This window comes from Culex quinquefasciatus, chromosome 2 (assembly GCF_015732765.1).
Source record: "Culex quinquefasciatus strain JHB chromosome 2, VPISU_Cqui_1.0_pri_paternal, whole genome shotgun sequence".
In the NCBI taxonomy this organism is placed as follows: Eukaryota; Metazoa; Arthropoda; class Insecta; order Diptera; family Culicidae; genus Culex; species Culex quinquefasciatus.
In genome coordinates, this window is record NC_051862.1 from 172,172,117 (window position 1) to 172,195,767 (window position 23,651).

The 23,651-nt window shown below is 45.0% G+C and overlaps 2 protein-coding genes across 2 annotated transcripts in view; one reads left to right on the forward strand and one right to left on the reverse strand.

Moving 5' to 3' along the window:
* Positions 1–23,651, reverse strand: part of LOC6037539 (rap guanine nucleotide exchange factor 2) — an 80,087-nt gene continuing 56,436 nt past the window's right edge. The window contains 5 exon segments of the mRNA XM_038257786.1: positions 1–344; positions 691–1,068; positions 1,126–1,647; positions 1,650–4,839; positions 4,904–5,092. Of these exon segments, the coding sequence (XP_038113714.1) occupies positions 241–344; positions 691–1,068; positions 1,126–1,647; positions 1,650–4,839; positions 4,904–5,092 (4,383 nt within the window). The 3' untranslated portion in view covers positions 1–240.
* On the forward strand, positions 12,803–13,959 carry LOC6037540 (caltractin). Its single transcript, XM_001847388.2, is given in 3 exon segments — positions 12,803–13,099; positions 13,174–13,330; positions 13,333–13,959. Coding segments are annotated over 3 exon segments (552 nt in total). The 5' UTR covers positions 12,803–13,096; the 3' UTR covers positions 13,725–13,959.

Below are 23,651 nucleotides of genomic sequence, written 5' to 3' on the forward strand. Positions count from 1 at the left end.
AAATATTGTTTGGCAGAGAGTTGAAACATGGAATCAACATTCCACTTTACTTTGGACATCCATATGAATCAACGATAACAACAATATCTTAATTTACCGTCAATTTTGGAACAAATCCACGAATATCAATACACTTGCTTTAATGAGAATGATTGTTTTGAAAAATATTAAAACCCCCGAAACGTGCTCCTGGAATGACAACACCACACCAACATTATTTGCCTAGATCAAATAGTAGTTTTAGACGTCGGTAGACAGCGTTTCAGTGACGTCGCGCTCGACCGACTCACACCCGTCGTCTTCCTCGTCGTCGACGTCATCCACCGAGGTCTCCACGAGCAGCTCTGCAAGAAGACGGAAAGACACGCGGTGTGTTTTGGTTCAGCATACTGTTGAACAGCCACATTCAACATGCTATTTACCATTGAGTCATGCGGTCACATAAGGGGGTGGGGGGAGGTGTGATGGTAACCAAAGATTGTGGGTGAACAAATTATTCACAAACGTTCCTACGGAACGGGAACGAAATTCACGGATAATGACTAAACCTAAAAAACAAATTCGGCAGGCAATCGACAATCGCATTCACAAAGGATCAACCAAAAATTGTAGAAAGGGGAAAAAGCATGCAACATCTATCGTAGAGATCTAGCTATTAGAAACACCGATTACGTTTGGAGCAGGACTTACCGGGAGCGGCATTGCTGAGCACCGTCACCGAGCTGCTCTCGGCGGACAGGTCCAGGCTCGGTGGAAGCGGTGGCGGGGGCTGTTGCGGCGGGGGCTGCTGCTGGATCACATCAACGTGCTGCTGCTCGTGCATTCGAGCTGGAATGGCCGGCGGGAGATTGCTGGCGTTGGGCGATGGCGCACCGCTGTTGGCCGCCGGTTGCTGCTGGTACATCGGTGAGATTGCGTTGACGCCGGGCGGCACGTAGCCGGGCGTGATGGGCGAGATTCCGACCGCGGCGATGATCCGCGACGAGGAGCCAAAGTTTTGGTGCGGGGTGGGAAACGAGGACAGGACCGAAGTGCTGTTGCCGGTGATGCGCCGGTGGGCTGCTTGGGCTAAAATGGGAGGGTTAGCACGCATTCATGAAAAAAAAACGCGGAGTTTGAACTCACCATAGTTCGGTGGACTGCGGAATGAGCTGCTCTCCGGTGGGAGCTCCATCGGTGGCGGCAGTTGACTAGGGGAGTCCACGGAGCTTTCCAGTATCCGGCTGGACATGACGACCGAGGGCCGCCCGTTCGGGTACATCGACATGGTCGCGTTATAGTTGGGTGGATTGGGTAGCATGTTGGATAAGTGAATTCCGCTGCTGGAAACCGCATAGCTCGGATGAGTATTCGGGTACGGCTGATGGGATTGCGGAGGTCCGGCGCCGCTGCCACAGCACTGGCCACCGCCGCCACCACCGGCAGTGGCGGCAGCAGCGGCGTGCGCGGACGGACTGATCGAGATGCCCGCGTGATGATGATACGGCGTATGATGGGCGTGGTGATAATGGGACAGATTGTTATGATGCACGATCTGACTATGATGATGGATGTTGTTCAACGGGGGCGGCAGAACCGACCCGACCGAGGGATGTCTGGGTTGATGAGGGCGAGTTTTGGTTTGCTCGGAAAGCGAGAGCAACTTTTGACCGCTTGCGGCGACGCGGCCCCAAATTTTGGCGCACCGCTGTTACCGCTACCGGAACTTCCGATCGACAGGCTGCTCATCCCGATCCCGAGCGCGCCCTTTTTTCCCTCGCTCGTCGAACTCGTGCTCGACGTCGTCGATAGCGTCGGAGAGGGGTACCGTTTTCTCACCTGAACGTTGTTTGGTGTGCTTCCCCCCTGCTGTTCGCATTCCAACGAGAGCCGGTGCAGTTCGTCTTCGTCCGTCGTGACCTTCATATTGTTCAAATATGCCTTCACCCGTCGCACCATCTGGGCTTCCTCGAACATCTTCTTCGGATTGGGCGCGGCCGTCGATTTCTTCCTTCGCTTCACCGTGTGGCTATTAACCACCGGCTGCGGAGGCAGCATCAAGTTCCCACTCGAAGGAACGGACATCTGGTTCAGCGCAAGCATGGCCGAACTCGGCGGTTGACACTTCAACTCCAGCATCGTCAGGATGTCGTACGGCGAGTTGCACATCTGCAGCAACGTGCGCACCTCCTTCGATATCATGCGGAGCTTTTCAAAGTTAATAAGACTCTCAATTTTCGAATCATTTCCCAAATGGATAAACGTGAGATCTTTTTTGACCACCGGATAAAACGGAATCACCGGATGCTGCGCGTTCAGCTCGGTTTGTATCAACTGCCGATACTTGGACATGTTCCGCGACGGATCCATCAGCTCTTGCAGATCGTTAAACAACTTTTGGTACTTGGATGGAAGCTTCTCCCACGTCTGTCGCAACCGGGAAACGGCCGCATGGCCCAACCCGCTCACAATCGCAAACAAACTGTTGAAGTTTTTGCACTCCTTGCAGTGCCGCGCAATCTTGATAAACTGCTTGATAATTTTACACCTTCGCATCATGTTATGCTCGCTGCACACTTCCGTCACCACCCAAAACATTTCCCGGTTGACTAGCTCGGCAAACTTGACCAGCATCGGTTTGCCGTAGCGACTCTTCAGATTGAACAAATCGTCGATATATTCGGTGGACTCGATCTGCCGAAAGATGGAAAAGTCCTGCAGCGTCAGCTGAATCGCCAACTCATTCGCGTTCAGCTGCAAAAAGTGAACCGCACTGTCCCGGATCAACTCCGGCGCGATATCGTCCGGCACCAACGTCTCGGTGATTCCGTTCGTCTTCAAATAATACCGCGACGCTAGCCCGATTCGTTCGGCCAAGTTCTGTAGCTGATCCGGCAGCCGGCGTTGCTTGATCATTCCACCCTCGCCGACGCTCACCTCGCACAGGGAAAAGTTCGAGCTTGGATCGTGAATGCCGAATTCTTGCAGTGCCAGCATGACCACCTCATGCGCCGTGGTCTCCTTGTGCACCAGCAGGTACTTGCACGTTTGGTCCGACTTGTACACCTTGAGGATGTGCTCCGGATAGTCGCTGGCGCGCAACTCCTCGTAGTAGAGCGTGCCACCACCCTTGGGAATGATTGCCTCCGTCGAGAGCGTTTTGGCGGGAGTTTGCGGATGATGCTCGCGCAGATCCGGATTGCTTTGATACGTCGATGTTGGTGGCGTCTCGTCCGAGTCGGCCGTCGTGATGGAGGACGTCGAGATCGAGGACGCTTGCGAGGAAAAGTTGACGCTGATCCCGGAAGACCGGTCGCTGCTGTCGTAATTGCTACTGCTATTATTGTTACTGCTGCTATTGTTGTTGACACTGTCATCCTGGAAGACGATGTTCTTCGGAAGCAGATTCATCTTGATCAGTGCCTTCTGGAGCCGCTTCTTACCACCGAGCGTCATAAAACTGCCCTTGTTGTTGTTCATATGCGAAGAGGAGGGCGTCGAAGCGCCCGAATCTTTCCGCCCATACTCGTCTCCCCGGATCGGCAGTGGCATCAGGAACTGTGGCGTCGGCAGCAAACCTCCAGCTTTGTCCACCAAATCGAGCGATTTCTGTGACTGCAGCAAATCCGCACGCAACCCCTTTTTCAGATCTATCTTCAACTTGCTCGAATCACCATCGGCGTTCGAAAGCATTCCCTTGAACGCCCACAAGTTACTCTTCACCGTAATGCTCAAATGGGTCGTTCCCATCAACAGTTCCAGCGCTCTCGCACACGTTATGTGCTCAAAGTTCTGTCCATTCACCTCCAATATCTGGTCCCCACGTTTCAACCCTACATCGTAAGCCTTAGTCTTAGGTTCAACTCGCGTCACAAAGATCCCGCCAACGCCACCGGAAATTTGAAAGTTTAAATCCTCATCCCGCGAACTCCTCGCCAGCGTTACGTTTCGCTCCCTCGCGTTATGCTGCGCGTACACATGCAACAACCGCAACTGCTCCAGCATGTTCTTCTTCTCCAGTGCAGATTCGAAAAATTCTAAAAACTCCATCATCTGAGGATCCGTGTCAAAGTCGGTAAAATGATTGTTAACCCACAGCAAAACAACGCGCGTCACGCGATCACAAATATCGTTGGCCGACGCCAGGTGCAACGCGTCCAACAGCTCACTTCCATCCTCCGTTCCGTCCACATTGAACCACTTCAGCAGCTGCTTCGAAACATCGATCGGATCCGTAATGAACGTTCGAAACGTAAGCAGGAAATCTTCCACGTAGTTCGGATCCGTCTGGGTCGTGTCCTCTATCAACTGCTGCGTCAACCTGTCGATCGTACCCCGAATCACGACGTACCCCTTCCTCGAGCCATTCTCCCCCGTACTGTTCCTCAGTTCCGTCACCATAATCACCTGGCCGTCCTTCTCAATCTTCCTGATATTGTCCTCCCCTTGGTGCTGTATCCGATAGTAATCCGTCTGGGTGATGCACACAAACTGACAATCGTCGCACTTGGTCCTCATGATCCCGCGATGGTACAACTTATCCATCGTCGGCATTATCCCGAAACTATCCCCGATGTGCAGATACTCAATCTCCCCATTCGCGTGTTCAATCTCCACGTGCCCATTGATCAGCACGCTCCACGAGTCCAACTCCTCCCCATCGTTCATGACGATCGTGCCGGCCTTCTCGACCACGGCAAACACCATCACCGAGCACAGATCCCTCCGCACCGCGAACGTCATGTTGGTGAACGCCTTCAACTTTTGCGTAAACTCCAGCAATATTTCAATATCATCCATCGTACGGTCGGTCGGATCCTTCTCCAAGCACTCGCGCACCGTATCGCGAACACTCATGCTCTAAAAACAGTTAACCAAATTAACAACACCCTTAAAAACAGCCAAAGCGAAAACTAAAACTTACGTCGATGCTCTCGGCAATGTCCTCCTCGTCGGAGTCGACCACCGATTCGACCAGCCCGGACAGGTCCACCTCGTCCGAGTCGAGCGACGAGCTCGTGACGGACGTCATCGTGTCGGTTTGGCTCGTGTCGCTCGAGTGGGACAACCGGTTGCCCTTGTCGTACAGTTCCGGTGGGATGCCGGCGGTTAGCTGGGGAAGAGACGAGAGACAGACTTATGTTAAAAATACTTTCATCATGTTTTAATCGCATATCTTCTTATATCAGGTTGACATCCCGAATTCAACTATCAAAATCCCGGTTTTCTTCGGAGACTAAAAAGTTTTTTACGGTTTATTTTTACATCAAAGAACAACGTTTTTTTTATGCCATATTATTATTTTATTAACCTACATTTTTTGTTTTTTTTTTTAGAATTATGTATAATTTCACTGGAAATAATGAATTTTATATCAATACATTTTGAAAATAACATTTATATTGAATTAATTAAATTTCAAATTTAAAACATTAGCGAAAAAAACATTCACAGTAAAAAATGGGTAAACTTGGAAGGTATAATGTTACTTCTTTTATGATGTAATATCACCTTAAATTGAGACTGAAAATTGGCAAAACACTGGAGTAGTGGTGAGCTTAACCATTTTTAGAGGTAACATTACACGTTTAATCTGACATAAAGGATGCACCCATTCCCAGATATAATATTATCAATAACCATGATTTTTTTACTGTGTAGTTTAAAACATTTATGCAAATACTCTTCAATATTTGTGCCTATTTCTTTGAAAAGAGCACATAAATTTAAGAAGAGTACTTGAATTGAATTCAATTGATTTTCTTAGTAACAAATCAATTCACAATTTCTTATTTTTTTAACCTAATACCAAAAAGTTTTGGATTTTGATTCTACTATGATTTGTGCTATAGTTTATTTTGATGTAATTGGATATTCTTTAAATGGATTTGGGAAGAGAACGAAAAGAAGAGTAATTCTTCAAATAATTAGCCTTTTTCTTCATTTTTATATTGGCTGAAATGTTGTGAGTAATTTTGTTTTGATCAAAAAAGCCATTTTGCATCATGGCATACCATTTTGGCATCTGTCCATGCAAAAATGCATTAAAAATATGAAAAAATGATGCTTTGAATAAGATTCTTTCGGAGCGATACAATTTTAGGATAAGTTATTGTGAATAATTCTAAACAAAAGATATAGTAAAACATGTTTTTTTTACATGTAAAACTAGAATTGCGCAAAATATTTTTTCAATGTTTTAAATAACTGCTGCATGTTTTTGAAAAAAAACTTAATTTTCCGAAAACGTTTAAAACCAGTTTTTAGATTCTAAAATTTAAAACATAATTTTCGGAATCAAATTAGAAACCAACAAGAATTCATTTTTTCCTTGCATGGTACTAGTTATCCGGGACCGTGGTGTAGGTGTAAGCGTGGTTGCCTCTCAACCAGTCGGCTTGGGTTCGATCCCAGACGGTCCCGGTGGCATTTTTCGAGACGAGATTTGTCTGATCACGCCTTCCGTCGGACGGGAAGTAAACGTAGGCCCCAGTCTAACCTAAAGGGTTAGGTCGACAGCTCAGTCCAGGTGTAGGAGTCGTCTCCCTGGGTCCTGCCTAGTGTGGTTCAGGCCCCCTTGGAAATACAAAAATGTCAGCTAGATCGCTGCATTGTTGATAAAAACATTGTTTATCGTCCACTGAAGCTCCCCTGAAATTTTCAGCAAATTTGGTTCAGGTTTCGTCACAGCTCTTTAGCTTTTAAGTTTGTATGGGATTTGCATGGGGAATCTTCACTATTTTCGTTTTCGACCAGCAAAAATCTTCTATCGAACCAAAAATCCTGAATCCTCAGATATATATCAAAAATAATATGGGGAACAATTTTCTAGAACACCCCCGGTTGATTTAAGCCGAACTGACTTAGTTATAAGTGGATTAAGCAAAGGTGTCGATGTTGTATTCTCCAAAGGGCCTCTTTCACCAAATTTTCACCTGAAGGCTCACTTTGATCGATGGAAAATCGTTTGACAACTTGTTTGTTGATGATGTCAGCAGAAAAAAATTGGAATGGTGGTTTCAAGTTCGGTGGAACAATTTAATCAGTTTTCTACCGTCTTTTCAGGTTTAATTTGAGGATAAGCGATGTGCATGACTTGGACTCGATCTGTAAAATACGAGGGAATCGAGGAATTTTCCCAGCAACTTATTCAGGGCATCTATTTTGTGTGGAAGTTGATGCGTTCCGTGGCGATTGATTGAGGTGCTGAGTGCTGACGTATCGTCAAAAGCTTAACCGATGTTCGCGCTCCGGCGATGTACGTGGCGCCAGAGGAGCTCCAACTCCACTCTGCTCTTCAACCTACTGGGAGGGGGGAAAGCTGGGGGAGGTCGATTGGTTGATTGGTGACTTTTAGTTACACCTGCAATCTTCGTCTCCAGTGCAGCATTTCTTCCACATGTGAAATGCATTCTTTAGTGCCAAATATTCTTAGGGACGGCCGACAGGCCTTGCATCTTTTTCTAAATCCGGGGCCTCTGTAGCGATGAAGGCCAGCAGACTGAGGGTTGACGTTCTTAACGGTTATGGCGCGGGGGAGGTAATTATCAGATGTAAGCAGATGCCGCACATGACTTATACTGACTAAGCTGACCAAACCGGATGCACGCACACTAACCTAATCACCTGGTCCCGTACTTTCATGTGTAACGAGCGTGAACTGTCCACTCAGACCCCTAGATAGCAAAGATTGATAAAATTTGGGATAGATTTGTGGCTTATCAATATTCCCCAGAATAGCTCTTTTATTCACCGTATTCGGGAGTAGCACTTCGACACCCTCATCACTGCTTTGCTTGGCTTCGCTCTGATCAAACTTTAACGGTCAGCTCATCCACCATTTGAACAGTACGCGGACTTCAGCACTAATGACTGTAGGAGGGAGCGAGAGGAGATCATTACGACCACTGATAGGGGCAAACATCGCAACAGTGAGGCAATCCAAACCCCTTTTGAAACCTCACTTCCATCCACCCCGGGATTCGAACTGACGACGTTTGGATGTGTGACTCCACCGAGACAGGACCCAGGGAGACGACTCCTACACCTGGACTGAGCTATCGACCTAACCTCTAGGTTAGACCGGGGCAAACATTTACTTCCCCGTCCGACGGAAGGCGTGATCAGGTAAACCTCGTCTCGAAAAATGCACCGGGGTCGACTGGGATTGAATCCAAACCAACAGGGAGACAGGATTTGTCTGATCACACCTTTCGTTGGATGGGAAATTAAATGTCGGTCCTGGCCTAACCTAGCATCTTGGTCGTAAGCTCAGTCCAGGTGTAAGAGTCCATGAGAAACAAAGCGTCGCTGGACGGCAGTTGGATTCACAATCCAAAGGTCCCTCCTAATGTCATCCGTGCTCAAGTCCGCGTACTATTCCAATGATGAACAAGCTGATTGCCAAAACCGTGAAAGACGGCAACCCTCAGTCTGCTGGCCTTCATCACTAAGCAGCCCCCCCTTCTAGACATGCTTGGTTTAGAAGATGTAACGTCTGTTGGCGGTCTCTCAAGATTATTTGACACTAAAGAATGCACTCCACATGTGGACGAGTCGCTGTAACGGTGACGAAGATTGCAGGTGCAACTAAAAGCCACCAATCAATCTCCCCCAGTTTTCCCCTTCTCAGTAGGAGGAAGCGGCAGAGTGAAGTTGGAGCTCCTCTGGCGGCACGTACATCGCCGGAGCGCGAACGTCGGTTGAGTTTTAAACCACCACGGAACCCATCAACTCCCATACTAAACAGCAGTCATGCAATTTGAACGGAACCCGTTCTGCGTTCGTTCTCTTTCTACAAAATGAACTGAACCCACAGCGCAGGAGCCATTGCTTTTCGTTCCAAAAACAGAACTTCACTTTTTCGTGCCGTTCTCTTCAAAGTTTGGAACGCGTTCTGTGAACCGCCTGTAGCCAGAGGCTCTCTATAGCAACTGTTTAATTTAAATAAACATTCAGTAAAATGATTTATACAGAGCTTAGTTAGCTCGGTGGTAACATGCAAGTACTGTATTCAAAGGAAGTGAGTTCGAATCTCAAGTATTTGAAATATTTTTTTAGCGTGGTTGGTACCTTTTTTTTGACGACAATTGAAATTAAATTTTTGAAACAAACCAAGGGAAACTCCAGCTGGGATGCTAGGGAGATTAAATGAAACGGTTCAAATACAAAAGGACCCCCAACTAAAACGGAGACGAAAACTTATTGCCACCGTGATTTAAAAAAATCCATGCTTTTCATGTTCAGGAAAAAAAGAGTTTCGAACTCACTACCTCTGATTACTAAACCGAATTGTTACCATTAAGCTAGCAGTACTGACTTGTGAACGGACGATTAAAAGTCAATGAAGTTTAGCTAGTCTACTGAGGTCTTATCAAAGGAAAATGTTGAAGTTCTGAACTGGGTTCTCGGTTCGTTTCAAAAAGGCCTACTGAACGAACGTTTTTTAGAGACGAGCGTTTGTTCTCAGAGCTGTTATTTTTCGTGTTGCTTTGTGAACTTGAACGAACGGAGAACCCGTTCAAAAGCATGACTGCTAAACAGAAGCCTCAAATAAGTTGCTGGGAAAATTCCTCGATTCCCTCGTATTTTACAGATCGAGTCCAAGTCATGCACATCGCTTATCCTCAAATTAAACCTGAAAAGACGGAAGAAAACTGATTAAATTGTTCCACCGAACTTGAAACCACCATTCCAATTTTTTTCTGCTAACATCATCAACAAACAAGTTGTCAAACGATTTTCCATCGATCAAAGTGAGCCTTCAGGTGAAAATTTGGTGAAAGAGGCCCTTTGGAGAATACAACATCGACACCTTTGCTTAATCCACTTATAACTAAGTCAGTTCGGCTTAAATCAACCGGGGGTGTTCTAGAAAATTGTTCCCCATATTATTTTTGATATATATCTGAGGATTCAGGATTTTGGTTCGATAGAAGATTTTTGCTGGTCGAAAACGAAAATAGTGAAGATTCCCCATGCAAATCCCATACAAACTTAAAAGCTAAAGAGCTGTGACGAAACCTGAACCAAATTTGCTGAAAATTTCAGGGGAGCTTCAGTGGACGATAAACAATGTTTTTATCAACAATGCAGCGATCTAGCTGACATTTTTGCATTTCCAAGGGGGCCTGAACCGCACTAGTCCTGCCTCGGTGGAGTCGCTGGTAGGCAGTTGGACTCACAATCCAAAGGTCGTCAGTTCGAATCCCAAGGTGGATGGAAGCTAAGGTGTAAAAAGAGGTTTGCAATTGCCTCAAAAATCAAGCCTTCGGACACTTAGTTTCGAGTAGGAATCTCGCAATCGAGAACGCCAAGGCAATGCTGTAGAGCGAATAATTTGTTTTTTTTTTGATACTATGTAGTTCTAATATTTTGACATGTAAATAGTAAAATCCGATTGATAAAAAAAGTAATGCAAATATTTTACCAAGTTTGCAAAATTTTCATAGAAAATTGTCCAAAATAATTTAAAGAAAATATTTAAAAAAAAACTGTTTTTATATTAAATTACACCAAAAGTTTTATTGTAAAAACTGTATGATAATTCATAAATTAATTTCAAGCTAAAATAGACGTAATTTAATGTGTTAATGTGAAACGGGACGCCAGTTCTTGGACAACTTCTATTCATCTCAAATCAATTTCTGGCCTGGACAGACTGCTTGCTATCGAAATATTTAGAGTCTACAAAAAAACAGAACTTCTTCAAGTTACTGCATTTTCTTTGAAGGTGTTTCGAAAAAATCGAGCCGTGGTTTGAATATGGCGCTGTCTTCCTGTTTCACCTTAATTGAATCCAAAAAAGAGTTAAAGACTTTAAAAATAATACGGTTGTATGAATTTTCGAAATGCGATTTAAAAAATAGCTTTTTTTATTAGAAATTTATTTTCAAAATTTAGAAACTACTTTGCAATAGCTAAAAGAGACTATTACACAATGTTAAACATAGTTTTCCCGAATAAAATTCATGTTGAGAAAACCATATTCAGATTTTAAGCGAAGATGGCGTTACGAATAGTGCACGCCCAAAATGTCAAAATCGCGCAGTTGTACCAACATTAGAGAAAAAGAGTGGCTGTCATGAAAAAAATGGCTTCGCTTAAAAATTTGGATAGGATTTATTTAAAAGAATTTTGTCGAATTTGGCCCTAAATCATAACGTTGAAAATCAAGTTCGTTTCCAAGGATACTAGATGACACTAGAAAAAAGGCAGCTTCTTAATTTTTTAAACTTTAATTGTTTTAAGGGTTTAAATGGATGAAAATAAACATATTTATGCATGTTTCTATTGTGAAATTGTCTCAGGAAAACGAATATGATAAAATTATTGTAAATTATTGTAATTGTAAATTATTGTAATTGTAAAAAATTACAACCAAAAAAATCACTTAGACAAAAAGTATCTATTTAATGTGTTAAACTGCCTTGCCCAAAGCGTTCTCAGTCTCAGATGTCCCCTACAAGCTGCAGGTCGAATCGAGTTGATATCTGGATGAAACACTTTTTTATTTGGGTTTGAAAATTGTGCTTTTCCGTAAAATGCCAATAGCTCTCTTCAGAAATAACCGATTGGGATGCTTAACCCCTAATTTTGTTGCATTTTTTAAGCCCTTCCAGATATATTTTGAGTTTAAAAATTTAATTAAATTTTGCTTAAGATTTTTGACGTTTTTGAACCATAAAATTTTGTGTCCCGATTTGCCCCACTTCCCCCTTGACCTAAGGTGTTCATATTTTGGCCAGATGCTAGTTTTATATGTATAAACAACCCCGACAATTTCAGGCAGATTGGTGAGGTCGATGCGAGATGGGTATGCTTTGCTCGTGGACTCGCTATTAAAAAAGAAATACAATCACACCGTCTTTGCAGACTAAATATAAAACGAGACAAATATTTGACGAAAAGCTCCACAAGGATACAGCGGGAATCTAACCCGTGCCTCATAGCAACTTAGGGATGGTAGCCGAATCCACTAACCACCGCAGCACGAGGCCCTCCTGAAATACTGAAAAAATGTATTCAAGGGAATCAACAACTCAAATTTGATTAAACTGGGGTTGCAGAACTCGAATTTGATGTTAAAAGTTACATACAAACCTTCGGATAATCGAACTTCGGTTAATCGAATCTTAGGATAATCGAGGCTTCGAATATTCGAGTTTGGACTGTACATATTTTATTCTTCAAATAAGTCCGCAGGACCGCTAAGCTGTTTTGCTGTAAAATTACATGAAATTAGGGGTTTTTTTTCTTTGAAAACTTAAAAAGTTTGTTTGTAAAAGAATTATTCCTGACAAATTTGAAAATGTATATGATATTCTAATTGTATTTAAATTAATAAATATTAATCCCATTTTCAAATAAAATTAAAACTGTTTATTAATCGAATAAATTAAACCAACAAAAAAGGCGATAATTGAATAACCATCGGCGTACATCGGCAAATTACTCAATCAGAACTCAATCGAATGAAAATTGAGGCAAATGAGCTAATCAAATAATGCTCGGCAGCCGTGAAGCCAATCTTACGAGAACGAAATAAAAAAAAAAACGCAAACGAATAAACCAAAGAGAATCCATCAATGATCGATTGCTCCTACTACGAGAACCGTTATCCCAAAAATCGACCGAACCAAAACCAAACTGTTGCTCCATTGTTTACAAATAAAAAAGAGAGTACCGCAAGCTTTTTTAGACCAGCGCTCTCACCCACACAGACGCACACCTTCATTGATGCCGCGCAAAGCTCGCTTGTACTAAAATCATTATCCAAAAGTATGGTGTTAGTATTGGTGAGCTCGCTCGCTCACTCCAGCGCCCAGCCAGCTGTCAAATCTTTTCGAGCGCTGTTTTGGCGAGGTCTAGTTTTCGGCCGCCCGTGTTTTGCATCGTTGCGTGAGCGCAGCTGGTTGGTTCTCCAGGTCCGGTCGACATACAGCAGCGGCAGGAAAAACCTGCAAAACACACGTTTTCGCTCCGCGGGCAACCCGCAAACAAAACACCATAGCAACAGGAAGTGCCGTGTAACCGTGGTAGCAGCAGCAGGTTTCCGCGGACTTGTTTGTCCAGCAGATCGTGACGAATCGAGACGGACGCAACGCGAAACAACAATATGGTGAGTTTTGGGGCGGTTCAGTTTTTCGTTTTGGGAGGTTGATTAAACATTCAAGGGTGGTATCGATTTTGTAGGCCTCCAGCATCGGAACGGTTTCGACGGGATCGAAGAAGACAACGACGACGGCCACGGGCCAGACGGCGTCGACGGCACGCAAAAAGTCCGGGCCCAAGTTTGAGCTGTCGGACGAGCAGCGGCAGGACATTAAGGAGGCGTTCGATCTGTTTGATTCCGAGGAACTGGGATGATTGATACGAAGGAGCTGAAGGTGGCCATCCGGGCGCTTGGATTCGAGCCGAAAAAGGAGGAGATCAAGAAGATGATTGCGGAAATCGACAAGGACGGCACCGGGAAGATTTCGTTCGAGGACTTTCTCTCGCTGATGACGGTCAAAATGGCCGAAAAGGACTCGAAGGAGGAAATCCTGAAGGCGTTCCGGCTGTTTGACGACGACGAAACGGGCACCATTTCGTTCAAGAATCTCAAACGGGTTGCCAAAGAGCTCGGCGAGAACCTCACCGACGAGGAGCTGCAGGAAATGATTGACGAGGCGGACCGCGACGGCGACGGCGAGGTCAACCAGGAAGAGTTCCTACGGATCATGAAGAAGACGAGCCTCTACTAAAAAAATACACATATTCTTTCCAGTACCTTTTAAGTAGCCGCGGCGCGCCGCAGAACATGCATTTTACGCTTAATTAGCAAACTTTTGCTCTCGATACAATAGAGAACTACAAATAAGTTACTTAAGCTAACAAAAACACAAAACATTTGATGCACTGTCGTACAGAAATATATTATTTACTAAGAAATACCTAATAAATACACACAGCCACAACCAGTGATGCACTGTTATTGAACTCGCCGGTAGCAGGCACAACCTTAATTCACTTTCCAATTTCCGAAAGTTCCCTCTCGCGCTCAACCAACTTCAATTAACAGCAAATAATGGGCTCCATTAAACCGAAAATTGTGCGCCACCCCCCACACTCCTCCTTCCCCTCGAGAAAAAAAAGGCCGGAAAAGTTAATAGCCCCACGGTCACGGACGACCATCCTGGCGGCCCGAGTGTCCTTGCCCAGGTGAACGGAAAATGGGACTTTATTTCATTATACCGAGAGCGCCGAAAATCAAAATGGCAGACACGGAAGATTCGGCGACGGGGTGGTTTGGGTTGATTATTTTGGGACTACCCGTGGGGGGCTGGCACGGCAACAGATGTTCGCGCGAGGCTGGGGGCAAAATGTAAAAAAAATCAACCCACCCCGTGACGATACGCGCGCGCACACACACACTGGGACAAACGGCAAACAAAAATCGATATCCGCTCCTCGGTTCTCGTAGGTGGGGAGTGAGAACAACAAACCTCGACCGTAAAATGGGCTCTTGGAGGGCTGATGGACCGTTGATCGAAGGGAAAAATAAAAAGGGGGAAAACAGCGTGACGCAAGTGTAACAAAAACACAGACAGACGGTTATGTTTTAACGCTAATTAAATAAATTTTTACTATCGCGGTGGGGACAAAAACACCCAGAAAGGTGTGAGAACACCCTTTGACGTACGGTTGACCTGAAATGTGTGTGTTTTTGTTTTCCTAAAATAGTCATGTACAAACATGAAAAAACATATTGACAAGGATTGATTTTTTTAATTTGAAAATGGATTTGAAAACGGTGCACATAAGTACTTTTCAATTGTAAATTCAATTAAATCGTCCGTCATTCCTTAAAGCTCAAGTGTTGACAATTTTGGTCTTACAAAACTTATAAAAACATGGAGGGAGTCAAGTTCGTCAAAATCGAGTTTTTGTGTTAGTAGCGGCAACCAAAGAAAGCCAGAGAGGGTTACTAAAAGCCCCAAGAAATTGTTGCCTCTCTTTTGTTCTGCTGTTCGTAAAGCCATTTCTTGATCCCTTTTCTTGGGTGGTGCGTATTGGCCCTAAGCTAAGTACGGAGGTCGGAAGGAACGCGGTCAAGAAAAGCATTGTTGAGCATTTGTTTCTAAAATTAAAAAAAAAAACGCTGAGGTTTTCTCAGATGCTTTCTATAATTTTGGTCGTAATAGGCGTAGATTACGGAGATAAAATTCTCGAAAATATTCCTGACAAGTTAGATTTTCAAAACCACCCTATACTTCACCATTTTTCGGAAAATCCATTTTCCACTTAATTTTGCTATCTGGACTACTGTGCATTGGAAAAAAAATAACTCTCAACTCAACTTTGGCTGTGTTTTTTACTAATATTAAAAAAAAAGTATGCAGTAATTTTTATAGTGTCCCAGACTATGTCTCTAAGCACTTTTGTCTTCCTCACTTTACTGAGGATAGGCTATAAAATTACTCGAAAATTGAACGTCTTAACTACACATCCTAGATATACCTTCACGTATACATATCGAGTCAGAATCAAATTCTGAGCAAATGTCTGTGGGACGTGTGTAGACATAGTTTTATTTCCACACGATTATCTCAGAACAGGCTGAACCGATTTAGGCCGGACCCTATTGAAAATTATGCATTTTAGTGAAATATTTGAGAAGTTATGCTATGAAACAGATAGATACAAAAAGCGTGATTTTTTGCATTGTTTAGGGCCGGTATGATCTTCAAAAGAAAGGGGGTCAAAGAACAGCTTTACGAACGGCAGAACAAAAGAGAGGAAACGTTTTCTTGGGGCTTTTCTTCATCCTCTCTGGCTTGCTTTTGCTACCGCTGCTGCCCATTTGAAATTATTAGTATTATCTGGACTTCTTCCTGCGGGACGAGGATGTTTTTCTTCCGTCCTGACGGACGGCACCGCTCCAGGTAGCGGAGGAAAATCTGCCGCGGTCAACGTGGCTCCTGCCGGAGTCTGTTTGTCCTTCTTCCATGCTGGCGGTTTTGGCTTGGACGCCTGCTGCCTCGACTGGATGAACTGCGCACGTTTGGGACAGCTGCGGTCCAGACCCTCGTGAGATCCAGAGCAGTTGACACACTTCTTGGCTTCCGTTTCTTCTGCTTTGCACTTTTCCGTGCTGTGGGCACCCCCACAGCTGCTGCACCTGGGCTTGAGATGGCAGTTACTGGTTCCGTGACCAAACTGCAAGCAGTTCTTGCACTGGGTCACGTGCGGTTCTTTGTTCCGGTAGGCCACCCACCGGACGACGACTGGTCCCACTTTCTTTACCTTGCTACTCAACTCCTTCAGACTGGTATGCCCTTGGGGAAGAGCACGATGAAAGGCGTCTCATCGATGGCGGGAAGCTGCTGCTTCCGCCTGATGGCGTGTACTGCCAAGACGTCCAGCTGATGTTCCGTCTTGAGCAGCTCCTTGACGTAATCCGGTTCCGCGTTTGGGAGACCTCGCATTACTACCCGGTGCGGTCTCGCGCTGCGCTTTCCGTGCGTATAGAACTGCACCTTGTTCTTCTTCAGGTGAGCTTGCACCATGTCGAAGTCGTCGCTCGAGAAGCACGTAATTTTGGTGCCGTACCGCGTCAGTTTGTGTTCCGGCTGGACATCACATGTCGACATCACCTTCGCAAGGCGGGCGAAACTCGTTTCTTTCACCACCAGCGGCGGCTGCTTCTTCTCCCCGGCCGACTTGCCGGTTGCTGGTACCACGGGGGTGGTTTTTTCTGCTGCTGGGTTCGCATTGTTGTTTTGTTGTTGCTCTCCTCCGCTAGCGGGCTGAACTTGTTGTTGCTGAGAAGTTTCTCCACATCGCCGTCGTTGCCGCCATCGCCGACGTTGATCTCCTCCTTAGCCTTCCTGCGGCGAACCTTGACCACGGGACGAAATTCGCCCCGTCCTCTCCTCCTCCTTCGGAGTCTTCCACCTCCATGCCCGTCGCCGCCTGCGTCTTGGATTGAAACCCGTCCGGTTTCTCCCACACACTTTTTCTCAAGGCCGCGTTCCAGTAGAACGTCCTTCCATTCTCAGCCCTGTGCTCCGTCCACTCACTCTCCACCGTCGCGGCCGCCGCCATGGCCGTCGGCGAAAGTTAACAAAACACCGTCAAAAACGCGCTAAGCTAGCTCGAAAGACGACCAAACCCAACGAAAGTTGAACAGGGAGTCCATTTGAAATCATTCTTGACCGGTTTCTTCCTTACATTACGCGCAAGAGAGTTATCTAAGCCCGAGCTCACGCACACTAGCACCCCATTTGTTTTGCTGGCGGGTACAAAATTTAACCTCAATCTTTTTCGTGTACGTACACGCAATACATGCGCACGTAGATAACTCTAGAGGCACGAAAGATGCGGTTGCCACGTTGCTTGCGAATGAGAGTCTGCATGTGGTTTGGAAAAGTCTGTACATGGTATTTTTTTTTTATTCGTAAACTTATTTTTATTAGGTCCTTTTTGGAGCTGGGATCTCGTTGGGACCGAGTCGGCTATAAAATTAAACTAAAATAACTTTGTACATGTGAGGATTTAATAATAATGGTTTTATTTTATAGCAAAAAATGTTAAAAATATGCAAAAAATTTAAAAGTTACTGTAAAAACATGAAAAAATAGATAGGCAAAATGTAATGATAGGAGATGGCAGAATAGGCCAAATACTACCAAAAAAAAACATAATCTAAACAAGATAAATGCGAATTGAAATATTAAAAATGAAACAAGGAAAACATAACACAAGATAAGTAAAGTTTTTCGTAGAACAAAAGTTGCTCAAAATGACCTCCTGAAAAAGGGAAAAATTAAAATTTTCGAAAAAAAAAATTGGGCAGTAGAGGATTAATCCACCTATGTGGTTGATGCCTTCCTTACTTCTAACTAAAAGAACCTCATAGATATTTATAATTTCAAATTCGTTGAAAAGGTCTTTCGATTAGCTGTCCAACGATGGGTCAGATAAGAGATCCGGACATCGTTTACATACAAATAAGTGAGATCCGGCATAAATATCACTTAAGTGGTCATAACTTAAGACAGAGGTGCCATGATATGGACTCGTTGGAAAGGTATTTCGATTACCTATCGAACAATATATAACATGGTAATATTTGGTACGATTTATGGTCATTTATTTAACATCCGGATATTTGCGAAAATACATTTGTATACATAACTTTTGAACCACTTATCGAAACATAAATTTTGTTGAAACTCGATCTATGGGACCCTAAACTGAGTCAAATGCGACCGGTTTGGTCTAAATTGTTTCAGCCAATGCTGAGAAAACTGAGTTTCAAATTACAGAAAATCAGACATTTTTGGAGTCATATTTTAGATTCGAAACCCAATTATAAAATTTCGTGGTTCAAAAGCAAAAATAACGTAAAACTTTAACGAAGACTTCGTATAACCAAGTTGAACTGAATTTATTTTTTTGAAATCCCTCTATATTCCACAATTTAGAATTTTAAAATTTTTGATTTATAAATTTTTATTCAATTACCTTCATTCCATTCCATCCCAGGAATTCCAGGGATTTTTCCAAAACCGGGAATTCCCGAATCCCGGGTATTTTCATAATTTGTCCCGGGAATTCTCGAAATTTTAAAAAATATCAAATTTTGATCTGGAAAGCAGATTTGGTTGAAGAAATAGATGAACAGTTGAATACATAGTAATCAATCTGAATTTTAAAGCATTAACACTTGTAGCCACAACGGACTTGTTCAGAATGTTACTTCGAAGCAAGCTGTGCCTGCACGGAAAAAAATCAATTCTCAAAATCGTGAATTAAATTCACGAATGCGAGAACCACGAAGGAATATATTTACGTTTATAGTGCAAATGCACCATACTCATGAATAAATTCCTTCGTGGTTCTCACACTCGTGAACTTAATTCACGATTACGAGAATTGATTTTTTTCTGTGTGGGGTCGGACACGTTTTTTTTTCGTTTGCTGTCATTTTTACTTTCTGATCGTCTTAAAATTTTCTTTAAAATTTGTGAAATAAGTTAAAATTTGAAGGTCTTGTTACAATTGTAAGCCATACGAACATAAGAAAACGAAAGCAAAAAAGGCAGGAACAACAATCGCGAAGTGGTTGTTAGTTCAAGCGTTGCTGGAACATCGAGGAAGAAGGTGTGGGTGGTGATCATCGTCCGTTTACTTCAAAGTCGTGTATCGGTACCAGGTCCGCTCCCCGGAATTCTACTGATGATTTTTCCTGCTGATGATTCAAGAGGAACGTGCCGAGAAGATTGGAATCAAGCTGTTGAAGATTTCGTGTTTTTGGTGAGAGCTTTTATCTACTCTAACATCCATACAATCCAATTAAGACAACTACGCCAATCTTACTAAGGAGCGGCCGTGGCCGACTGGTTACGATATTCGCTTTGTAAGCGAATGGTGAATTTCTTGGGTTTCGAATTCGCCTTAGCGAAGGAGTTGCAACCTCGCAACTTCGATGTTGTGGCACTGCAGGAGGTGTGCTTAGAGGAGGAGCAGGTGCTAAACTGGCCAGGTCAGCAGACCAATTCCAGATTTTTTCTGAGCGGCGGCACGGACAAGAAGCTGGGTACCGGCTTTATCGTGCGGGGCAAGATGCAGGATCGCGTGTTCGGCTTCACGGCGTTCAGCGAGCGGATGTGTAAGTTGAGGATAAGAGGCCGTTTCTTCAACTACAGCATCATCAACGTGCACTGCCCCCACGAAGAAAAGACCGATGATGAGAAGGAAGCATTCTACGCGACGCTGGAGGATGTGTACGACGGCTGTCCGCGGCAGGATGTTAAAATCATCATTGGGGATTTGAACGCTCGGTTCGGAAGGGAGGAAATGTTTCAACCGACAATAGGTTCAGAAAGCCTACACGCGGTCACGAACGACAACGGCCAACGCTGCATCGACTTTGCAGCCTCCCGTGGAATGGTGGTCAGGAGCACCTATTTTCCTCGAAAGGACATCCACAAAGCCACCTGGACATCACCTGACCAACGGACGAAAACGCAAATCGACCACGTCCTGATCGACGGCCGATTCTTCTCGGACGTAACGCACGTGCGCACCTTTCGCGGTGCGAATATTGACTCGGACCACTACCTAGTTGGAGTTGACATGCGCTCAAAGCTGTCGACGGTGTTTAACCAACGCCGAAGCCGGCGGGCCCCTCCGTTCAACACCGCGTGTCTCCAGAACGGGGAAGTGGCCCACAGTTACGCGCAGCAGCTGGAAGCGAATCTGCCAGGTGAGGAGGAACTTGGCGCAGCCTCGCTCGAAGATGGTTGGAGCCGTATTCGCTCAGCCATCGGCAGTGCAGCGGAAGCCACACTGGGTAGTGCGATCCGAGTCAGCCGAAACGATTGGTACGACGACGAGTGCCAACGGATTACCGCCGAGAAGAAGGCAGCTTACGACAGGAAGCTGCACAAGGCGACGAGAGGAACGTGGAACGATACAGGCAGGCTCGGAATCGGCAGGTCGCGGTCTTCAAGCTTAAGAAGCGCCAGCAAGAAGACCGAGATTGCGCGGAAATGGAGCAGCTATTCCGAGCTAACGAAACGCGGAAGTTTTACGAGAAGGTGAACCGGTCCCGCAAAGGCTTCGTGCCGCGAGCCGACGTGTGCAGGGACAACGGTGGAAACCTGATCGTAAACAAGAGCGAGGTGTTGGAAAGGTGGAAGCAGTACTTCAACGAGCACCTCAACGGCGATGAAGCGGACGGAGACGGCGTTGGAGTCAACCTTGGAGCGCCCGCAGCTGATGAACAGTTCCCGGCACCTGATCTAGAGACGGTGAAGAGGGAGATCAGGAAGCTGAAGAACAACAGAGCTGCCGGCAAGGATCGGTTACCCGGTGAGCTCTTCAAATATGGAGGAGAGAAACTGGCGAGGGCGCTTCACTGCGTGATCTCCAAGATCTGGGAGGAGGAGAAGCTACCGGAGGAATGGATGGATGGTGTCGTGTGCCCGATCTACAAAAAGGGCGATAAGCTGGACTGCGGCAACTACCGCGGCATCACGCTTATTAACGCGGCCTACAAAATTCTCTCCCAGATCCTCTGCCGTCAGCTGTCACCCCATGCAAGGAGGTTCGTGGGGCCCTACCAAGCGGGCTTCACTGGCGCGCGCGCCACCACGGACCAAATATTTTGTCTCCGACAGATCCTCGAGAAATGTCGTGAGTACAACGTGCCCACACATCACATCTTCATCGACTTCAAGGCAGCCTATGATACAGTCGACCGCGAGCAGCTATGGCAGATCATGCACGAGAACGGATTTCCGGATAAACTGATTCGGCTGATCAAGGCTACCTTGGATGGTGTGATGTGTCACGTGCGTGTTTCGGGGGATTTAGCGGAACCCTTTGGATCACGTCGAGGGCTGCGGCAAGGTGATGGCTTATCCTGTTCGCTGTTCAACATCGTTCTTGAGGGCATCATTCGAAGAGCGGGCATTGACACGAGTGGCACGATCATGAACAGGTCCTACCAGTTGCTTGCTTTTGCCGATGACATCGACATTGTGGCAAGGAACCCGGAGACGGTGAAGGATGTATACACCCGACTGAAGGTACAAGCAAGGCGTGTAGGACTTGGCATGAATACGACGAAGACAAAGTACATGAGAGGAAGGGGTTCGAAGGATGTCGGCCCCCCAAGCCTCACCCCTCTAACTGTGGATGGTGATGAGTTGGAGGAGGTGAGCGAGTTCGTGTACTTAGGATCGCTGGTAACCGCCGACAACGACACCAGCAAAGAGATCCGGACTCGTATTTTTGCTGGGAATCGTGCCTACTTCGGATTACGGAAGACCCTCACATCGGATCGAGTGCAACGCCGCACGAAGCTGACGATGTACAAAACACTGATTAGACCGGTAGTCCTCTATGGCCACGAGACCTGGACGATGCGGCAGGAGGACGAACGTGCCCTTGGAGTTTTCGAACGGAAGGTGCTACGAACGATCTACGGTGGAGTGCAGGTGTCTGACGGAGTGTGGCGAAGACGCATGAACCACGAACTGCACGCGTTTCTTGAAGAACCGACCATCGCCACCCAGGCGAAGATCGGGAGGCTCAGGTGGGCCGGCCATGTTGCCCGAATGGACGAGAGCCAGCCTGTCAGACTGCTTTTTGACCGCGCCGAACCAGCTGGCGGTACAGGCAGGAGAGCAGGGAAACCGCGCGCACGGTGGGGAGATCAAGTGAATGGTGATATCCGGAAGATCTGTAACCTGGGAAATTGGAGAGTAGCAGCCCAAGACCGAGAAAGATGGAAGCGTCTTCTTGCTACAGCACGCGTACCTGGTGCGCTATGCTGATTGGTATGGTATGTAAGCGAATGGTCCTGGGTTTGATGCCCATCTGCTCCCAACGAGAAAGTTTCAGACTTAGAAATACTTGAAATACTGAATAAGAACGAAAAATCAAAGTCGCTTGAGTCGGGGTTCGATCCCCCGTCCTTTGAATTGGTAAGCAAAAATGCTAACCACTTGGTGAGCTATGACTGGAATTAGGAATACTGTTACTATCAACTATATACGCGCTGGGTCCTTGTCCATTTGACAAGGGTTCGGAAGTTCTAAATAACGTTTGAATCCGATTGATACAAACGTTCTTCAGGGCGGGGCTTGTCGATAAAGCTGAAGAAATGGGTCACCGAAGCTCGGCAGAGCTAACACCTTCCAAATGCCTATGCGAGTTATTTGCATGTATAGAATGTAGATCTAAAAATACATGGAAACAACTCAATTTGTAAGAAGTGGCCGCGTGGTCCCGTTTGGATGGTTGCACACACACACACACACACACATTAACACTTGTAGCCCCAACGGAGTCAAAAAAGTTGGAAATGCATTTTCACCGGCTCATACAACCCTTGGAAAAAAAAAGTTGGAAATGCATTTTTTATTATAACTTTAGTTAGACGCATCTGTTTTGAATCTTCTTTGTTGGAAGTGATTCATGACATTCTTCCGGATCGAATGCAACAAGAATTATCCAAATCGGATGAGTTTTCGCCGAGATACAGCCGGATGAAGTTGCATTTCCAACTTTTTTGACCCCCTTGGTGCTTCGCGTAAGTTTTGACCCTGGTGCTACAAGTGTTAATATTTGTATTCGGCAGATATCAGCTTTAATTTGACTTATCAGAGAAAATTGTGTAAATTTTATTTTCTATTTAATGATATGGTTTTTTAAAAGACTGGGTATTATATTTATATTTAGGATTTTAAATTTGAAAAAATATTATCTTAAATTATGTTTCATCAAACACCGGAATCAAAACAATTAGTACACCGATTTTCAAATTTATTGCTCTGAAATCTTCTGTACCTTTAGTCGTGATTTTCCCCAGTTGGCGAAAGTAACTCAAAGATAACTAGTAAAATATGTTTTATATGAAACAAGACATTCAAAACTTATCTAAAATTTTACATTGACTGGTATCATTTTATTTTTAGAGTTTTTTTTTTTGTTTTGAAATCTCTGTAATTACTCGTAGCTTTAAGAAAGATGTACTTACAAAAGCCGACTCGGTCTTAACCAGGTCCCAGTACCGAAAAGGACCTAACAAAATATTTTTGTTAAACATGAAAGAAGATTGTTTAAAGGACCTTTTTTAAAATAAAACTCTGGTTTTGTTGTCGCTTCTCATTTTT